We start from the raw sequence: 20,744 nt of genomic DNA, 5'->3' as shown, positions 1-20,744 counted from the left end.
AAGGTGTTGCCAAGCTTGACTGTCTCACGATTATTCTACAACACATGTGTCCCGATATGGTGTTGTAATAATATTAAATACATAATGCATGTACTAGAAAATCATTTAGAAATGGCAGTTTATATACTACCACCCACTCATTATAAAACCAGTCCGCCCCACAGAAAAATAAACAAGACAATTTTCAAACAAAAGATTGCACACTAAATACATTCTCTGCAAGTTCTGGGCAACGAAAAAGACTGGACTATATAGAGTATTGATCTAGACCTAGTGAGATTATAGACTTTTTGTTCTACTCATAAAGCTGTTAGAAGGAGCCACGGGTAGGTTAGGGTTAAGTCAGGTTAGTGTGATGGCAAAAGGCTTGTGTGCGACTGTGAGTAGAGTTATGGTAAACTTATGGTAAAGTTTAAGGTTATGTTGATCTAGTTATTGCCGATTCTATTGATGGTATAAAGTTACTTTACTTTTACCAGCACGTAAGAAGACCTATATTCGCATGATATTGCGATTCAATTAATACCAATTAATGGATTCTTAATGTTACACATAACTTCTAAGACTGACTAACAGAACCCGTAAGGTTCGATTGAACCCAGGTTAAGAACCACTGATCTAGACCAGGGGTCTCCAAACTTTTCAGGCCGAGGGCCGCATTAACTATCAAACGATTTTTCCTTAGACAAAAAAATCTCCGCGGGCCGGATGAGAGGTTTTCGCGGGCTGTATCTGGCCCGCGGACCATAGTTTGGAGACCCCTGATCTAGACTGGAGTATATATAAGAAAATACTTACTGTGGTTTTTCCGGGCATGGCGCTTTGAGCGGTGGAGGGCAGGGACAGGCCGGCATTTCAGGTTCCGGTTCGGGTGGTGGGGTTGGCGTCTTGGGTTTAACGACAACAACAACCGGCTTGGCGGGGCACGGGGGGAGCAGCGACACACACGGTGGTCGAACGTATTCCTCCAGCTCTGGTTCCTGTAGCACCACAGGTTCAGTGCCGTTCTTGTCTGGGCATGCCATTCTGGTAATCTGGTCTTTTAAATAGACAGCTGTAAATATTCTACTGTTTACTGTCTCAGAGTATTGATTCCGCCATTAAAATAAAACAAGAAATTACGTTTAGTTGTTAACCTTGTCATGTATCCAAGGAAGTGACGTTCTATAAATAGCAGAAAAGACTAGGCTTGTGGATCGAGATTAAGAAAAAGCAAAGTTTTCCAGACTTAATTAAAAGAAACAAAACAAACGTAATTTTACCTTGTTTTTTTTTAGTAGCCTACCAGACAATTTTAAAATGCTTTCCTTGAACTATGATAACCCAAAACCTGAACATTAAAAACCATAACTTTTCTTTAGCTACGCTAGTGATGCAGGGTGAAAAGTGGAGTCGAACGTTTGTCCGATTGGACGTTTCCCCGAATGGGACAAATGCCCGCAAGGGATCTAAGCCTGAATGCGACTTTTTCCCAAAGCCACATGACACCAGGTTGTTTTCCCGATTGGACTATTGCTCAAAAATAATTAAATGATACAAACTGATTTATTCATTGTTTTTCAAATGAAATTTTAACAATAAGTTTAATATAAAAAGTGGGAAAATAAACACCAAAAAGATTTAATTTTTTTTTTACTATAGGCCTACAAACTGTTATAAAATAACATTCTTTAACGTCAACTACACATTGAAGATTTTAATTTTACGCTTCTAGAGAAACTGACGTATTATGTGAAGTGAATAAACTCAGTCATAGACTATCTCTTGCCTAGCATGGAAAATTGTTGAAATTATATGACTATTGCAGTGACTTCTAATACAGAGGTTTATAAGTTCATTAATGCATCTAAAACGTTTTGTTACTAATTAAAAAGTGTATATGTAGGCTACCTGCGAGTTATCGTTTATTTTAATTGCATACGTCAATGTAACCTGTACCTTTGTAGACCTCGACATTCTCTTATTTATTTATTTCCCGGGGTGTTTGGACACAGTCCACACCTGCATATGTTTCTCCTGCCCTAATATCTGTTCTAACACCTGACTCTCCTGCCCTAACACCTGACTCTCCTGCCCTAAAATCTGACTCTACTAACACCTGACAAACACCTGACTCTCCTGCCCTAACACCTGACTCTCCTGCCCTAAAATCTGACTCTACTAACACCTGACAAACACCTGACTCTCCTGCCCTAACATCTGACTCTCCTGCCCTAACATCTGACTCTCCTGCCCTAACACCTGAATAACACATGACTCTCCTGCCCTAACACCTGACTCTCCTGCCCTAACACCTGCCCTAACACCTGACTCTCCTGCCCTAACATCTGACTCTCCTGCCCTAACACCCGACTCTCCTGCCCTAACACCTGACTAACACCTGACTCTCCTGCCCTAACACCTGAATCTCCTGCCCTAACACCTGCCCTAACACCTGACTCTCCTGTCCTAAGACCTGCCCTAACACCTGACTCTCCTGCCCTAACACCTGCCCTAAGACCTGACTCTCCTGCCCTAACTTCTGACTCTCCTGCCCTAACATCTACCCTAACACCTGACTCTCCTGCCCTAACACCTGCCCTAAGACCTGACTCTCCTGCCCTAACTTCTGACTCTCCTGCCCTAACATCTACCCTAACACCTGAATCTCCTGCCCTAACTTCTGACTCTCCTGCCCTAACATCTACCCTAACACCTGACTCTCCTGCCCTAACATCTACCCTAACACCTGAATCTCCTGCCCTAACTTCTGACTCTCCTGCCCTAACATCTACCCTAACACCTGACTCTCCTCCCCGAACTCCTGACTTCAAAGAACCGTGGAATATTCAAGTTAGGTAAAAGATGCTGGCTACTATGTTGAATCAGGCAATGTGGATGGACGAATACGTTGTTTGTTTGGAGATAAGCTAACTAATCTAGGTGAAGGTTACTAATAATTCTCCGCCAGTGGATGAACTCGAAAAGCCTCAAAACATATAGGCTAGAACTAGAACTAATGGTGTGTAGATATTTTTCTATTGTATCCTAAATGTTGATGTACACATTATTTTATGTACAGACCTATGTCTGTTCATTAAGTGTGATTTTGAAATGATAGAAATCAAAATACAGCCAAATGTTTCATCCATAAAATACGTAATTTTTTGGCGTTCCAACCCCTTTCCCCCCTCACTGTTAGTACACATGGTTATAAGATGCAAGACCCCTTCCCAAATGGCATAACACTTCCAACTACCCAGTCTCCCAAATTGCAGTTTTATTTTTTTAACAGCTTATATATATATATATATATATATATATATATATATATATATATATATATATATATATATATATATATATATATATATATATATGATACCTTGTAATAACTATTTACAACAAAAATTTCAAAGCGTGATGTCAAAATTTTTTACGTCCCTCCTCAGACAGAAAAATTCCACCCTCCCTCACCAAGAGTATGACGTCATCTACGGACGGTCCCTCAGGACACGGGTTCGGGGATAAGTGACGGGTTCGGAGATAAGTAACGATGTGTTCAGAAATTGTAACTAGGGCCTACACTTTGGCATGTTTAAAATAGTGTGAGAAACTGAATTTAGATTTGGACAAATGCTATGGAGGCGCACCAGAAAGAAAAGCAGGCTGAAATTGAAGGCCACGGCCTAGATCTGTATGGCGTAAAAACAAGTCGATTTGGGAAAAGTTAAAAAAGCGTTGATCTCATTCATAGACCTTATAAGTCTAGATCTATTTATGGATTTTTTTTTTAAATTAAAAAAAAAAAAACTTCTCGAGAAAATTCTTGTCCATGACACAATTTCATTGAATATGCTAAATATTTAGAATAAGTTATAGACCTTCCTGATGATTAACATTTATTTTCTTTTAAATTTATATTTTTAAAAAAAATAAAGACATTGCGCTGTATTTTAAATAGGCCTATATTTTTCTTTATTCATAGGAGTCAAAGACTAGTGGATCTAGGCCTGATAGCCAATGTGTAACGTAATCCTATCTGGTTAACCGGCCAGGTCAAATTTCGATCTAAGTTTTTAAAATAAAATGTTATCATTGAATTACACGTGGGTAAAGGCTAAATTTACTTGTCCGCCAACGATTGGCTTATGTTGTCTTACAGCAAAAAAGGGAAATCATTCCGCTATCAAATTGAATAGAAGAAAAACTTACATTTACCGTCCAACTTAAAAAATGTAAAGATAAAGGATATTGCATTATATCTTAATAATTTAAAAGTAAAATTATTTCCGAATTTCAATTTAAAATTTGAATAATCGTTCTGTACATGTGATCTATTTTATTGCAAATTCTTTAGCGTTGACCCGGATGTTGTTGTTCCAATCACTGCCGGTGACAGTATTGTATGGTTTTAAAATAATAATATAGAAGGGCCTGTCCCATACAGTTTTATACCTCTTCTATGAATTGCTTTCTCCTAAATTATAAAAGTAGCTCACAATAGGCTTCCTCAGTTTTTTCTTTTATGACCATGAAAACTATGCATTTTAAAGTTATTAGATTTTTACTGGTTCTTTTTGTAATTGTGTGTGCTGTTGCTGGAGATGAAGACTCAGCTGAACAAACTCAAACAGAAACAGGTAAAAATTTATTTTGTCACACTTTAGTCAGTGTGACTTTAGTTACTATAGTTAGGCCTAATGTTTAGGCCTATTATCTAGTCTAGATATCTCGATCTTGGCCCTAATTCTAAAAAAGTTTGTAGTGTCACACTCTGTAGTATGAGACACTGAAATCCCTGCAAAATCTGTCCTACAGTCTCCTACAGTCCCTAAAAAATCCATAGGGTCTAGATCTAGATCTAGATTCTATAGGCCTATTCATAGGGCCTAGGCCTATTCAATTCATAATAATATTGATAACTGATAACTCAATAATTCAAGACTGAGTCAAGACAGCCCTTGAAACTTGAAAGGATATAGATCTAGTCTAGATCTATATCATTATCTAGTACTAGTAATCTAGTACTAATCAATACCTGCTGCATGATCCTGGCCTGGGCCACTCCCAGATACAAGGAAAATGAGGTCGCAGACCAGCTGGCTAAAATTGGTGGAAAGAAAAAAACTTGCAGAAGTCTAGCTACATCCAAAAAGAAATCATAAAAAAATAAAAAGCAAACTCATACAACTATCAAATGAGGTCTGACACGCACCCAGATTACATAAAAGATGATGATGGATTTTACAAATAAACACGCAAAGAAAAACCCATTATCTTCAGACTCTGAACAGGCCACAACAGACTGAAACTGAAACAACACATGTATAAAAAAAAATTCATAAAAAACGTTTTAATAACAAGCTTTTATGTAATGATGCACTAAAAAGTAGAAAATAAATTATAGACTACTATTTAAAAATTAAATAACTATAAAGAAAAGCGTGGGTCACTTTAGTATCTATTGGATACCTTTACTGATGTTAAGAAAGACACCCACGCTTTTCTTTATAGTTATTTTAATAGTAGTCTATAATTTATTTTCTACTTTTTAGTGCATCATTACATAAAAGCTTGTTATTAAAACGTTTTTTATGAATTTGTTTTTCAGTACTTTACATGTTTTATTTACAATAGAGTTGCATGACTAAAAACCATTGCGCGCCTACTGAACATCACGTTCAGTAGGCGCGCAATGGTTTTTGAACGCAGCCATTACGTGATGGCGCTGCTATTGAAGGTGATGACGCGTGTGGTGTGGTTGGCTAGACATGCCTACTAATTCGGTCCAAATTTTAATTAATTCATAAAAAATTAATTAGGCATCCAATTAAGTCAAATTTAGTTTCAGATTGCATTGTCTTCATGTCTTGACCCACGTGCCAACTGTGAATCGTATCGGTCAAGTAGAACTGTCCGAATTTTCACTCCTGCGTTTCCATCTAGACTGACGACTGACGACAGAGGAAGCGAGTTAAATAAAAGCTTGTAAAAAACTAAAAGTTGGGCCAGTTGAAACTTGTCCTTGTGGCATGGCCCCGGAGAATGTAGAGCATGTCCTTCAAGACTGTTCTTGTACAACCAGGTGTGGTGATCTAAGCACTGACCTCTATACACCCCACTCAAGGAAAAACGGTATGCTGCGCCAGCAGTTCTGGAATCCACGGTCCAGTTTATCTACAAAGTTGGACTTGTTCTCCAACATTAATTCAATTAGGAACAAGTAGAAGAAACTAAGTATTGTAAGTGCAAGTGGGAGTATTGGTATTAATGAAAGAGCTAATTCTATAATATAAGTATAATCTGTATGTCACTATATGAAGAGGGGTTAGTCGTTAGATGATTGAAGTGTAGTTTGGTGCAGAAATAAAGTGTAGCCTTTCATTTATGATTTCAATGTCAAAGGTAGACAGGGACATAATGTATAGTTATATATAGGCTTATTGTTTAGGAAAATACTTAATTGTTTTTAGCTAGGCGGGATGCGAGCCCTCCATTTCACACAACACCAAGTTGCCTTTGCCCCGTCCTGCATCAGGTCAGAACACTTCGAGCAGTTAGTTCCCCAAAAATGGACAGCTCATATCATATTAGCAAGTTCTACCATGTTTAGTTTATTTACTAACATAAGTTTTCAAAGATGTTCCATTATTGCTGCATTTTTTTAACCATGCCACAAAAAAATCACAATAATCTGGGTGATTTCTCTATTCTATTAACGCTGCTGTTGGTACAATGTAAGATGAAGACTAAACAGTACCAACATGACCCATGTTTAGACATACCCAATTGTACTTCTGGGACACAAAACAGCAGCTAAAACTACTACAAACAGTACAAGACTGACAATCTTGAAGACATTTAATAACTACCTAACATTAAACCTGTTATCTGTTGTCAATTTTCATAAGCTATAATTACCTTATAGACATTAGTTACATGATGAATTCATTTAGCATTTATAAATTACCAGGAAAATAAGACTTTGGGTATTCTAATTGCTGTTACATGTTTGAAGTCTCAATAATGATTTTTTTTTAGTTGATGATGGTGAAGATGGAAAGCTGCGATATGAAGACTCTGTGTTGGTGTTAAATGAGGACAACTTTGATGAAGTTATTCAAGACAATCCTGTGGTTCTAGTGGAGTTTTATGCACCCTGGTTTGTATTCCATCTCATCTCTTTTCATTTACCAAAAATGTAACTTTTGCTAATTAGGAAATATTATTACTTTATGCTTATTCAATAGTTCATGTAGACTTTACATTTTATGTTGTACTTTTACAATTTTAGTTGTAGGGAAAATAAAAGTTGAAGTGGGCTGTATGTTATTTAATTAAGAGAACTCTCCAGTAATACATGTAAGGTAAATGTAAAAACCTAGCTTCATACAGATAAAGCAAATCCAGGGTGCCATTTTACTAGGATATCCTTGAATTCCTGATTCAAGATTTTTTTTCAGTTGTAAACTTACCGGGTTTGCAGTTTGAAAATCAAGTCCTTTAAAATTTTTAAAGTTGGCATTTTAGAGCTTGTTTTTAGTATGCCATCATAACTCCAGAGTAGTTTTACATTGATAGGTGGGACAAAGCTCAAGTAATTGAGATTGGTGTGACAGCATATATGTCACTGGTGTAAACACTATCATTTAATTTAAATACAATTTTTGTTTTAAGATTGCTACACAAGTAATGAGTCCACTAAAGAACTGTGTATTTAACATAACATGAATCAATTGTCTCTTGGGTGACAATTTGGCTTTTAAAATTTTATTTATAAAATGGTAAAGTTTGGGGGAGTAGATTGAAGCTATTGAAGCTAGACTTTTAATTAAAATTAGTTGTGTTTAAGTACATTGACTATGTTAGGAAATCTATTAGAACTATGATTGTGTTAAGTCAAACTTGTTACCACATAGGTGTGGCCACTGTAAACAGCTGACACCTGAATATGCTGCTGCTGCTAAGGAACTAGCAAAGGCTGATCCTCCTGTTTTACTGGGCAAAGTAGACGCCACTGTCCATAGCAAATTGGCTGAAAGGTAATTCTACTTGCTTGAGTTGGGTGATTTTTTCTAGTTACCTTGTCTAGTTACCAAATGTATAAAGTAGAATCTACTAAGCTAAACAAATTGGCTGAAAGGTAATTCTACTTGCTTGAGCTGGCTGATTTTTTTCTAGTTACCTTATGTATAAAGTAGAATCTACTATACTAAACAAATTGGCTGAAAGGTAATTCTACTTGCTTGAGCTGGGTGATGTTGTTTTTGTCACCATGTCTAGTTACCAAATGTATAAAGTAGAATCTACTATACTAAACAAATTGGCTGAAAGGTAATTCTATTTGCTTGAGCTGGGTGATGTTGTTTTTGTCACCATGTCTAGTTACCAAATGTATAAAGTAGAATCTACTATACTAAACAAATTGGCTGAATGGTAATTCTATTTGCTTGAGCTGGGTGATGTTGTTTTTGTCATCATGTCTAGTTACCAAATGTATTGTGTGTATTCATGCTTTTTAAAAATGGTTTTGTACTTGTAATTTTAATTTAAAAGAATCATTCATGTCAAAGAGTTTTCTGTGGCTCTTCTGGTCTGTTTAAAGGGCATAATCAGTTGGTTTTTCAAGTTACAAAATAAGCAGTTAACTTTAAAAATGGTGTTATATATTAAAGATTCTATTTGATTGCTGTAGAATAACCTTAAAAAGAAATATTATGAGAAATGAGTAAACATTATACATTAGTAATTTTTAATGGCCAAATTTGACTCATTGTTATTTATAATTTAAAAAGAATCAAATGTTTAATGTGTAAATTGTGTGGAGATTGTACTTTAAAGTATGTTATAAATATTGTTGCCTATTGTTTGCAGATTTGAGGTTCAAGGGTACCCAACACTCAAATTTTTTAGGGATGGAAAAGAATACTCTTACGAGGGGCCACGAGTTAAAGATGGTCTGTTGAGTTTGAAAATTTAGATTAAAACATTTATTTATAACTGTTTACGAATAATGAGGTGTAATAAATGAGTATGTTGTGTTACTGTTGCTATGTTATTTTGTTTCTTGCTCTATGATCAAGTGTGCCAGGTTTGTTCACCTTTATGGTTTCATGGCAGAGTGGTAGATAAATGCCAGGTTTGTTCACCTTTATAGTTTCATGGCAGAGTGGTAGAAAAATAATTGTCTAAAACTAGCCTGTCTTACCTTGTGTCACATCCAGGCATTGTGAGCTACATGACAGAAAGGGCAGCTCGTGACTGGGTGCCAGAGCCTGATGCTGTGGTCACTCTCACTACTGCTGAGTTTGATGAATACATCAACAATCAAGACCTTATGCTGGTAGAATTCTATGCTCCATGGTAGGTGCTCTCTTCTAGCTGTGAGGTTTCTAAAAAAAATGAATAAATGACATTTCTACCTTATGGGTCGCCCTAAAAGGGTTTGGGCATCAGTGGTGATGGTGTGGGGAATAAAAAAAATGGAATATCACACCTTGCTGTTTGAAAAAATATTTATTTAGATTAAGTGCTTCAGCTATTTCACATTTTAAAAAGACTTGTAAATATTAACAAATTAGTCAAAACATGTGATGTTGACCCTCTTCAGTTAATCTCAAGTAAATAGAAAGAAATCATGTTTAAAATAACTATAACCAAACCTGACTTTTTGTGTTTACAAGGAGAGTGTGGTAACAGTCATCAAGAGAGCATTACATCACTTTTGGTCTGTTCCTAAATCCATCATGCTCTCAGTAAAAAGAAAATCTTAGCTAAGGTAGACTACTCTTTGACAACTCAGTAGAAGATGCAGTTCTCTTTCTTATATTTCATACACCAATTATTGTTAAATTTCTTTTCACGGTTTAATGGTTTAATCAGTTCAGCATGAATAGTTAACCAATCACAATGATATAGTATGAAATCTCATATGTAAACTTACATTTGATCCCAACCTTTTGTGTTGGTTTTAACTCTGACAAGCATCTTAATCTAACACTTCTATCACCCATTAGGCTCCATCAAACATTAAGTCTAATAGTTTCATTATGGGATAGACATGTTATCTACAAAGGGGGTGGGGGAGAAGGTGGGTGTCAGCAGATATCTTAAAGAGAATGATAAAGTAATTTGAGCCTGTTTGAATTTTAACACCTAATGCATACATGGCCAATGATATTTTTTTGCCTCTATCAGTTTGCAGCTTTAGGTCTGCTGAAATAAAGATTTTTTTTTTGGACTTTTTAAATTAAAAAAAAACAACTAATTCTTATACATTCTTATGTATTTGTTTTTTAGATTTCACTTTATTAATTATTTTTTTATTTATTGAGTTTTATGCTGCTGTGTTGGGAAAAAAAATTGTCATAAAATTTATCACTGAAATGTGGCCTTAAGTTTATAAAAACTGTGAAATATAAATACAGCCTTAAAGAAGGAAAATACCCAACAATTCAAAGGCCTAACAAAATATCAAGTTTGTTTGGTCAGGGTTGGAACCCAGTCAAAGTTGCAGCATCCTTCCCTGTTGAATTTTTAAAAAAACTTCATTATTTTCTGAAAGTTTTTTATTTTGTGAAGTAAATCTGTTTTTTTTGTCCCTGTAGGTGTGGTCATTGTAAAAGGTTGGCACCAACTTATGAAAAGGCAGCTAAGACTTTGCAGAAGGAAGTGCCACCAATAGTGCTAGCCAAAGTGGATGCCACAAAAGAAACAGATTTGGCCACAAAATACGAGATAAGTGGCTACCCAACTCTTAAAGTTTTCCGCAAGGGAAGAGCTACTGACTACAAGGGGAAATATGATACTGAATATGGTAAACAACAGTTCTTCTTCTTCCTATGTTATGAATTTAGTAAAACCGTAAACATTTTTTCCTCCTAAGTGGGCTGCAGGGGCGGAACTATAGTGCCGCCAGACCCCGCAATGCGGGGGGGCCCACGCCATTTAGAGGCCCAGAGCCGACCATAATAAAAAAAAATTATAGTTTAAAAAAAAGTAAATTTTCTTTTAATTTTAACTTGATAGTTGTTTTGTAAAAAAATACCCTAGCTGCGGTTGGATTATCTTTATTCTATAGACACCGCCCCACGCTCTTGTATATTCTTTTTCCCTTTGTTTTTAAACCACTGTGAAAGCCGAGTCTTTCTCCTACAATTAAACTTGTCAAAGATAAGCAAATGTTCAAACCACTTCCATGACTTATTTCCCTTTTTTTCAAAATAGTCTAATAGGGGTGATAATCTCCTTTTAATAGATTTGTACAAAACAAATTAAAAACCAATTACTTCTCTTAATTATTATTTTCTTATAAGTAATTACTAAAGAATGACATACTATAAAAAGGAAATGTACTAAATCAATAATATTTAAAAAATTAATGATATAAATAAAAAAAAAACATAAAAATAAACATAACACGAGACACCAGTACTTATACAAAGCTTTTATGTTTTATATTATTTTGACCGATTATATGTTAAGAGGGCTTCTATCAAAAATTAATTAAAACTGATTTTATGCACTTACACACATGTATGGAAGACAACCCTGATAAAGATGAAGATGGAACGGGTAATAAAGACGTTTCGAAAGAAGAAAGCTCTTCATCAAATCAAAAACAAGTTTCTATAACAAATATTGAGAAAACTGAGGAACAACATGAAAAACACAGGGCCATATTAAAAACGCTAAAAAAATCCTTAGACAATTAGCCATGATTTCAGTGATTTGGAAAAGAGGGGGGCAAATATTGGTCCTGTTCAACTGTTTTCCAATAATTATAGACAACCTCAGTCTTGATCCCGTTGATAAAAATACAGTCACACATTCTCAGCTGTTGCAGTTTTACACATGGACCAACAAGATAATTTGTCACAGCTAATTACTGTTAGAGTAATTGTTGAATTTTATTATTTTTATTTTCCTTTTGATTCCATTTACGACTTCGCTTAAAATTTACATATAAAATTGTTAGCACGTAGTGTAATGTAGCAATAAATTGTATTTTGTCTAAAGATGCATGAGCTTGCACAGCAAGCAGTCACAATAATGGCACAGAACACCCTGAAGCGTACACAGTCTCCCAAATATACCGAAGCAAAAAAAACATGCTTGCTGCGTGTCTTGCATCACCACAAACTGTAGAGCATTTTGTGATGGCATTAAATAAAGCATACCCAAACTCAAATTTTACTCTGACACAACCTCTTGGAAGCTGTGGTGTCAAGCAGATTGAATTGGGGCGAACACTAAGAGCAATTGTTGTATTGCGTGTTCTGACAATTGAATGGGTTAAAGTGAAAGGGTTTGACGAAAAATTTCAAACTGAAGATGGCCAGTTTGATATTTGGTCCAATTCTCGTTATCAAGTTTTCCAAAAGATTACACATCATGCAATTGCTGCATCTTTGCATTACTATGCACCAGCCATTCCAGAAATAGCTGTAAAATCATTTGTGCTGTGGCTGGAAGGGTTTGGCACTTTGTTTTCAGCTCCATGTGTGAAGTGTGGCAAATATTTACAGAACAATATGCCACCAACATGGTGGGACTATCGCAGTAGAGAAGCATATCATGATCTGTGCAGGATGTAAATAGTTCCAAGTTTCCAATATGGGATGTATTACATACATAGTTCCACTGTGGAATGTATGTATGTACGTATGTTTACATTGGTATGTACATATTTTGTGAGAAAGGAATTAGTGAATAATTCTCCATTTTTATTATTGTCGTCATAAGCTATACATTGTACATAAATTTACTTTGAAAAAAAAAAAAAGCACTAACACTCATGACCTGATGTTGAAATTATTTTAAATTTATGTTTTTCAAATCCCGAACAGGCCAGCAATGAGTATCCTATTTTTTGTATTTTGTGATTGTGTATATATATATATATATATATATATATATATATATATATATATAGGCCTATATAATATATGGGGGGGGGGGCTAACAGTTTTTTGCGGGTGGCCCTTTTTTTCTAGTTCCGCCACTGGTGGGCTGGTGGATTTCATTACCAAGCACAAGCTATGCTTCAGTTTTCAGACGAGAATAGCCACACACATTTTTTTTTGTCATTTTATTCTAGTTATTATTATTAACTTTTTCCTGATTATCATCATGCATGTTCTCTGGTTTTTAGATATTGTTAGAATTTATTTAATTTGTTTTAGATATTGATACAATATGTTTGTATGGTTTAAGGTATAATATTTTTATCTGGTTCTAAATATTGTTACAATGTCTTTTTCATGTTCTAGATATTATTCTAATGTTTTTATCAGGTTTAAGATATTGTTACAATGGTTTTTTTTATCTGATTCTATATATTGTCCTACTGTTTTTATCTTGTTCTAGATATTGTTCTAATGTTTTTATCTTGTTCTTGATATTGTTCCAATATTTTTTATCTTGTTCTAGATATTGTTCCAATGTTTTTATCTTGTTCTAGATATTGATCCAATGTTTTTATCTTGTTCTAGATATTGTTCCAATGTTTTTATCTTGTTCTAGATATTGTTCCAATGTTTTTATCTTGTTCTAGATATTGATCCAATGCTTTTATCTTGTTCTAGATATTGATCCAATGTTTTTATCTTGTTCTAGATATTGTTCCAATGTTTTTATCTTGTTCTAGATATTGTTCCAATGTTTTTATCTTGTTCTCGATATTGATCCAATGTTTTTATCTTGTTCTAGATATTGTTCCAATGTCTTTATCTTGTTCTAGATATTGTTCCAATGTCTTTATCTTGTTCTAGATATTGTTCCAATATTTTTATCTTGTTCTAGATATTGTTCCAATGTCTTTATCTTGTTCTAGATATTGTTCCAATGTCTTTATCTTGTTCTAGATATTGTTCCAATGTTTTTATCTTGTTCTAGATATTGATCCAATGTTTTTATCTTGTTCTAGTCTTCATCTTGTTCTAGATATTGTTCCAATGTCTTTATCTTGTTCTAGATATTGTTCCAATATTTTTATCTTGTTCTAGATATTGTTCCAATGTCTTTTTCTTGTTCTAGATATTGTTCCAATGTCTTTATCTTGTTCTAGATATTGTTCCAATGTTTTTATCTTGTTCTAGATATTGTTCCAATGTCTTTATCTTGTTCTAGATATTGTTCCAATGTCTTTATCTTGTTCTAGATATTGTTCCAATGTTTTTATCTTGTTCTAGATATTGTTCCAATGTTTTTATCTTGTTCTAGATATTGTTCCAATGTTTTTATCTTGTTCTAGATATTGTTCCAATGTTTTTATCTTGTTCTAGATATTGTTCCAATGTTTTTATCTTGTTCTAGATATTGTTCCAATGTTTTTATTTTGTTCTAGATATTTTCCAATGTTTTTATCTTGTTCTAGATATTGTTCCAATGTTTTTATCTTGTTCTAGATATTGTTCCAATGTTTTTATCTTGTTCTAGATATTGTTCCAATGTCTTTATCTTGTTCTAGATATTGTTCCAATGTTTTTATCTTGTTCTAGATATTGTTCCAATGTTTTTATCTTGTTCTAGATATTGTTCCAATGTTTTTATCTTGTTCTAGATATTGTTCCAATGTTTTTATCTTGTTCTAGATATTGTTCCAATGTTTTTATCTTGTTCTAGATATTGTTCCAATGTTTTTATCTTGTTCTAGATATTGTTCCAATGTCTTTATCTTGTTCTAGATATTGTTCCAATGTCTTTATCTTGTTCTAGATATTGTTCCAATGTTTTTATCTTGTTCTAGATATTGTTCCAATGTTTTTATCTTGTTCTAGATATTGTTCCAATGTTTTTATCTTGTTCTAGATATTGTTCCAATGTTTTTATCTTGTTCTAGATATTGTTCCAATGTTTTTATCTTGTTCTAGATATTGTTCCAATGTTTTTATCTTGTTCTAGATATTTTCCAATGTTTTTATCTTGTTCTAGATATTGTTCCAATGTTTTTATCTTGTTCTAGATATTGTTCCAATGTTTTTATCTTGTTCTAGATATTGTTCCAATGTTTTTATCTTGTTCTAGATATTGTTCCAATGTTTTTATCTTGTTCTAGATATTGTTCCAATGTTTTTATCTTGTTCTAGATATTGTTCCAATGTTTTTATCTTGTTCTAGATATTGTTCCAATGTTTTTATCTTGTTCTAGATATTTTCCAATGTTTTTATCTTGTTCTAGATATTGTTCCAATGTTTTTATCTTGTTCTAGATATTGTTCCAATGTCTTTATCTTGTTCTAGATATTGTTCAATGTTTTTATCTTGTTCTAGATATTGTTCCAATGTTTTTATCTTGTTCTAGATATTGTTCCAATGTTTTTATCTTGTTCTAGATATTGTTCCAATGTTTTTATCTTGTTCTAGATATTGTTCCAATGTTTTTATCTTGTTCTAGATATTGTTCCAATGTTTTTATCTTGTTCTAGATATTGTTCCAATGTTTTTATCTTGTTCTAGATATTGTTCCAATGTCTTTATCTTGTTCTAGATATTGTTCCAATGTTTTTATCTTGTTCTAGATATTGTTACCCACATGAAAAACCAGGTTGGAGATGGAGCAAAACAGCTGGATAGCCTGAAAGCTGTCAAGGAATTTTTTTCTGTCGAAGATGTCACTGTCATAGGGTTCTTTGATTCCAAGGATAATTCCCTTGTGCAACCATACAAAGATGTCTGTAAGTTTGTAACACTGTCTAGCTAGAATTTGGTCCATTATTGCAAATGGCAAATATATTTGTCCTTCTTATATTGAAGTTTAATATTTAGCTTGCTCAGTTTGTGGCTTCACAAATCTTGGAATATTAACTTAACCCACTTCCCATTGTCAACTTGAGCTGAAATCTGACACATTTCTAGGTTTAGGATGATAATGCAAGAACATTTAATTTTTAATCTAATGAGAATTTTTTTTTTATAAACGACTATGTTCAATTTTTCAATAAAATGGTAGATAAGATTAAATAAACCGGAGGGATCTCCCCTAAACTTTCTCGAATATTCTTATATAAAACAACGGGATGGGACCTCAGGATATAGTTATGATTTTTAATCCGTTTTAAATACTTAAACTTTTTAAAATAGAATAGAATCTCATAGAAAAAAGAATTGCGCACCACGCGAACGGCGAATAAAGATGTGTATAATAGTGCGGAATATTATTAGTACTTTATAAATTCACATGCGTTTTTTGAGAAATCGGAAATAACGTAAATTAGTACTTCCGGTCAATGGAAATTGCTCAAAATTTGACAGAAGGTAGAGAATTAGATCTTTTACTTTCATGTGAAATTTCATTTATGTATCTGAAATAGTACTCAAGTTATAGGCTTTTGAAAAATTCAAAGTAGAAAAAATGCCACTTCCGGTTATCGGAAATCGCTCAAAAGTTGATCAGGATCTACGATTTTGATAAAATACGAACTGTAACGGTACTCAAGTTATCGTGTTTACACAGACATACGGACAAGATTGCAAAATTTTGTTTTTGCACGATTACAAGACTTTCTCTATATTTCGTATATACGAGAAAGTAAAAAAACTACTAGCGATGGCTTGATAAGAGGGCCATTGAGGCTGAACTCTGCACAGTTCACGGTTGGCAGATTTTGTGCCCTATCATAGAGCATGAACTAAATAAGGGCTGATAATTAAATTTTAGAGATCTCAAACCACTCCACATAGTTTAACACAAACATTTTTAGTCGTAGCCTATGTAGTGTCGACTTAACTCTGAACGAATGATTTAAAAGTGAAAAATAATTCTCAAAAAAGAGAACTTTTTTAAAGAACAAGGTTTTTATTATATTCACAAATCATTTATGTAAAACATAATAACTTTCATAGGGAGTTCATTGATAGGTTTACGTTCAACAACATAAGACCCATGTTCAGTTTTCAGGCTTTTACTTTTAGTCATACCAGCATATACTTTTAGTCAGTTTACTCTAAACTAAATATAGATTCAACTTTTTAGTGCAGTTTTTCTTTCTGATATTTTGGTGATTTGTGAATTTAATGAAAGCTTTTTGTTCCTTAAATTTTTTTTGATGAATTATAACCGATTGTGACATTATTTAATTTGGTCCATTTGTGTTATCTTTTTGCGATGTCAAAAACTTGTAATTATGTGCTGATGTTGCCTTGGATAGAGCTCTCTTGTTTTATCCCCAGCTGATGAACTGAGAGAGGACTACACATTTGGTATAACTTATAAAGCTGACGCACGGGAACACTTTAAAGTCAAGCCTAATTCTGTGGTGGTCTTTAATGCTGAGAGGTTTTATACTAAATATGAACCCAAGTGGTACACCTTAGAGATCAAGGTACTTGATGACACATAATTAGGTTCATGTGCTGTAGTTGACCTAGTCAGGTGTAGATGTGTGTCCTGTAGTTGACCTAGTCAGGTGTAGATGTGTGTCCTGTAGTTGACCTAGCCAGGTGTAGATGTGTGTCCTGTAGTTGACTTAGGCAAGTGTAGATGTGTGTCCTGTAGTTGACCTAGCCAGGTGTAGATGTGTGTCCTGTAGTTGACCTAGTCAGGTGTAGATGTGTGTCCTGTAGTTGACCTAGTCAGGTGTAGATGTGTGTCCTGTAGTTGACCTAGTCAGGTGTAGATGTGTGTCCTGTAGTTGACCTAGTCAGGTGTAGATGTGTGTCCTGTAGTTGACCTAGCCAGATGTAGATGTGTGTCCTGTATGACGGCCATAAGCTGTAGAACCTGCCTGTCCCCAGCCTGAGACCACAGTGAAAGATGTGAAGGAGTTCATCAACCAGCACAGTTTGCCTCTGGTTGGCCACTACTATGGGGCCCAGTTAAGTCGCTACACCAGCAAGAGACCCTTGTGTTTGGTCTTTTACTCTGTGGACTTCAGCTTTGATCATAGAGCAGGTGGGAGGCTGTTCTTTAATCCAACATATTTATCTGGCATCATTTCTCAGATGTTTATTTATAATCAGAATGTAGTTAATCAACTTAAATGCGTCATTAACAATGAACGCATGCTAGTGTTAAATTTATTTTAATGTGCTGGTGTTGATTCAACACATGGCAGGCTAGCCTTAGATTTAATGTGTTAGGATATTTATTCTTTGTGTGTCATGTTAGTTTGTGTTACGAGCTTGTCTGTATGGTTTCTATATGAGTTTGAATGTGCGTCAACTATCTGCAGCCACCCAGCTATGGAGGAACAAGATTGCCGCTGTAGCCAAGAAGTTCCCTGACATCACATTTGCTGTGGCAGATGATGAGCAGAATGCTAAAGAAATGGAGGAGCTAGGGCTGGGGGACTCTGGGGAGGAGCTGAACGTGGGTCTGTACGGGGCGGACAACAAGAAGTACTTCATGCCGCCCTTTGAGGAGTACGACAGTGATGAACTCATTGAGTTTTTGAACAATTATAAGAAAGGTTTGTACCTGACATCTTGTTACTGGGAACTGTTTGGTGTTCTTCACTAGTTGATTCAGATGATTTGTGATCAACTCTTGTCACTAAATTTTGATTCATTTCTACCCAAGTGATTTCAGTCAGACTTACCACATCAACATCTCCATTGTAGCTTTTTTTAAATTATTTTTTTCATTCTAATTAAATATAAAATGAATCATTACAATTTTAAAACAAAAAAGTTTTGATATTATTATTATGTATTTAATAGCTTACTAAAACTGTCCACACCTTTCTTAAAACGTTTTTCTTAACTCAGCTTCGCGTTTGTTTGTTTGTTTGGTTGTTTGGATGTTTGTTGTTAAAATTGACATCGAAAATTAGCCCACTTCTGATTGCTCTAGAGACCTGAAATTTGGCATGCATGCTACTTTCGCCTAACAATTTCAGATGCAATCATAAAAACTAGCAATTAGTGACCGTAATTAGCTTAATTTAATTACGCCACAAGGACCATAAAATTGAGGACATGATTTCTAAAGATACCGACAAGACTTGAGGCCTATTGACACAGTTACTTCGGCCCCAATCGATGTGAGCGCGCTGGCCGTGATCGTATAGTGGTTAGTACTTCGCGTTGTGGCCGCGACAACCCAGGTTCGAATCCTGGTCGCTCAAGATTTTTAGTCCGTGTATTTATAAACACTTTTTTAAAAACCACGTTTTTCATGTGTAGCAACGGACTAAAAAGGAGAAAATAAAATACTTAAAAAAACTTTTTAAAAAACCACGTTTTTCTTGTGGACTAAAAAGTAGAAAATAACTATTTACATACATTTGATGACAAAAAACGTGGGTCGGGCAGATGGGTCGGGAAATTTGATGGTGAACGTACCCACGTTTTTTGTCATCAAATGTATGTAAATAGTTATTTTCTACTTTTTAGTCCACAAGAAAAACGTGGTTTTTTAAAAAGTTTTTTTAAGTATTTTATTTATAGTTATTTGAATAGTCAGTTTTTTCTTTTGAGACCATATGGAAGATTGTTATTAACAGCCATTTTCTCTGTTTGATGTACTAACATGCATCTTCTCTGTTCTAGGCAAGCTCAAGCCATTTAAAAAGTCCCAGAGGGCACCTAAGAAGAACACAGGACCAGTAACTGTTGTAGTGGCGGACAACTTTGAGCAGATAGTCCTGGACCCCAAGAAGGACGTGCTGATTGAGATGTACGCCCCCTGGTGTGGCCACTGCAAAAAGCTGGAACCCATCTATGCTGAGCTGGCCACCAAGCTCAAGCATGAGAAAAATCTGGTCATTGCCAAGATTGACGCCACAGCTAACGACCTACCAGATAACTACAGCGCGTCTGGTTACCCCACCATCTACTTTGCTCCATCTAATAACAAAAATTCTCCCATCAAATATGAAGGAGAGAGAGATCTTAAAGGCTTTGAATCTTTTCTAAAATCCAAGTCCACAGTAGCTTTTGGAAAAGTGAAAGAAGAGTTGTAATCTGATTGCTGCTAGGTTTTGTTTCAATACAATTTGTTATTTTAGCTTTAATGTATCATCCCCTAGCTGCAAATGGTTTCATTTTGGCATGACTGTTGTATACATCATTGATCTCCATATGTGTATGTTTATATCTTGCTTGTATTTGATTGTCACATTATTGGCCAGTGTGTTACATCTCAGCATTCCAGCTGCTGTAGGGCTTGTCTACCACCATTGGATTAGGAACACACTACATTGGATTTGAGTTGCATTGAATATTGTGTTTAGATGCCACTACCATCCTGCATTGTATTAGCATTACTACCATCCAACATTGGATTTGAATGCCACTACCATCCAACATTGTGTTAGCATTACTACTTCCTACATTATACAAGTGTTTCTGCCATCCTACATTGTATTTTGAATGCCACTACCATCCAACATTGTATTTGAATACAATCTATCTCCTACAAAGTATGAGAGCTGATGTGTTATGTGCCTTAGGCCTGGCTGATCATCCCTTCCTTCCTGTCACAACTGTGTACATGTGATTGCGGCTCTAGGCAACAGCTGGTTCCTACATCTTGTTTCATATGTTCAATAAAGGAGGGTTCAAGTTCTCTTGTGTCTGTGTTGCATGGTTTGTATTTGGTGTGAATCAAGGTAGATTTTGGTTGGTTTGGTTTGTGGGATGTTTTATAAAGGTATATGACCTAACGATTCCACGACAAAGGTTTGGCTACCATGATGTAATGAGCCATTATAAAGGTTTGGCTACCATGATTTAATGAGCCATTATAAAGGTTTGGCTACCATGATTTAATGAGCCATTATAAAGGTTTGGCTACCATGATTTAATGAGCCATTATAAAG

The 20,744-nt window shown here is 34.8% G+C and overlaps 1 protein-coding gene across 1 annotated transcript; it reads left to right on the top strand.

The window, feature by feature from the left end:
- Positions 1 to 4,351: 4,351 nt before the first annotated feature.
- On the top strand, positions 4,352 to 20,490 carry LOC131955318 (protein disulfide-isomerase A4). Its single transcript, XM_059319409.1, has 11 exons — positions 4,352 to 4,622; positions 7,024 to 7,144; positions 7,902 to 8,024; positions 8,857 to 8,939; positions 9,207 to 9,345; positions 10,590 to 10,798; positions 15,504 to 15,659; positions 17,155 to 17,306; positions 17,719 to 17,875; positions 18,156 to 18,392; positions 19,474 to 20,490. Exons 1-11 carry the CDS (start codon positions 4,508 to 4,510, stop codon positions 19,884 to 19,886), a joined length of 1,905 nt encoding a protein of 634 aa, XP_059175392.1. The 5' UTR covers positions 4,352 to 4,507; the 3' UTR covers positions 19,887 to 20,490.
- Positions 20,491 to 20,744: the final 254 nt, after the last annotated feature.

Source organism: Physella acuta, unplaced genomic scaffold, assembly GCF_028476545.2.
Source record: "Physella acuta isolate Inbredline_101_S28 unplaced genomic scaffold, ASM2847654v3 ptg001063l, whole genome shotgun sequence".
Classification (NCBI taxonomy): Eukaryota; Metazoa; Mollusca; class Gastropoda; family Physidae; genus Physella; species Physella acuta.
Note: the sequence above shows the minus strand (reverse complement) of the source record. Positions and strands in the feature narration are given on the sequence as shown.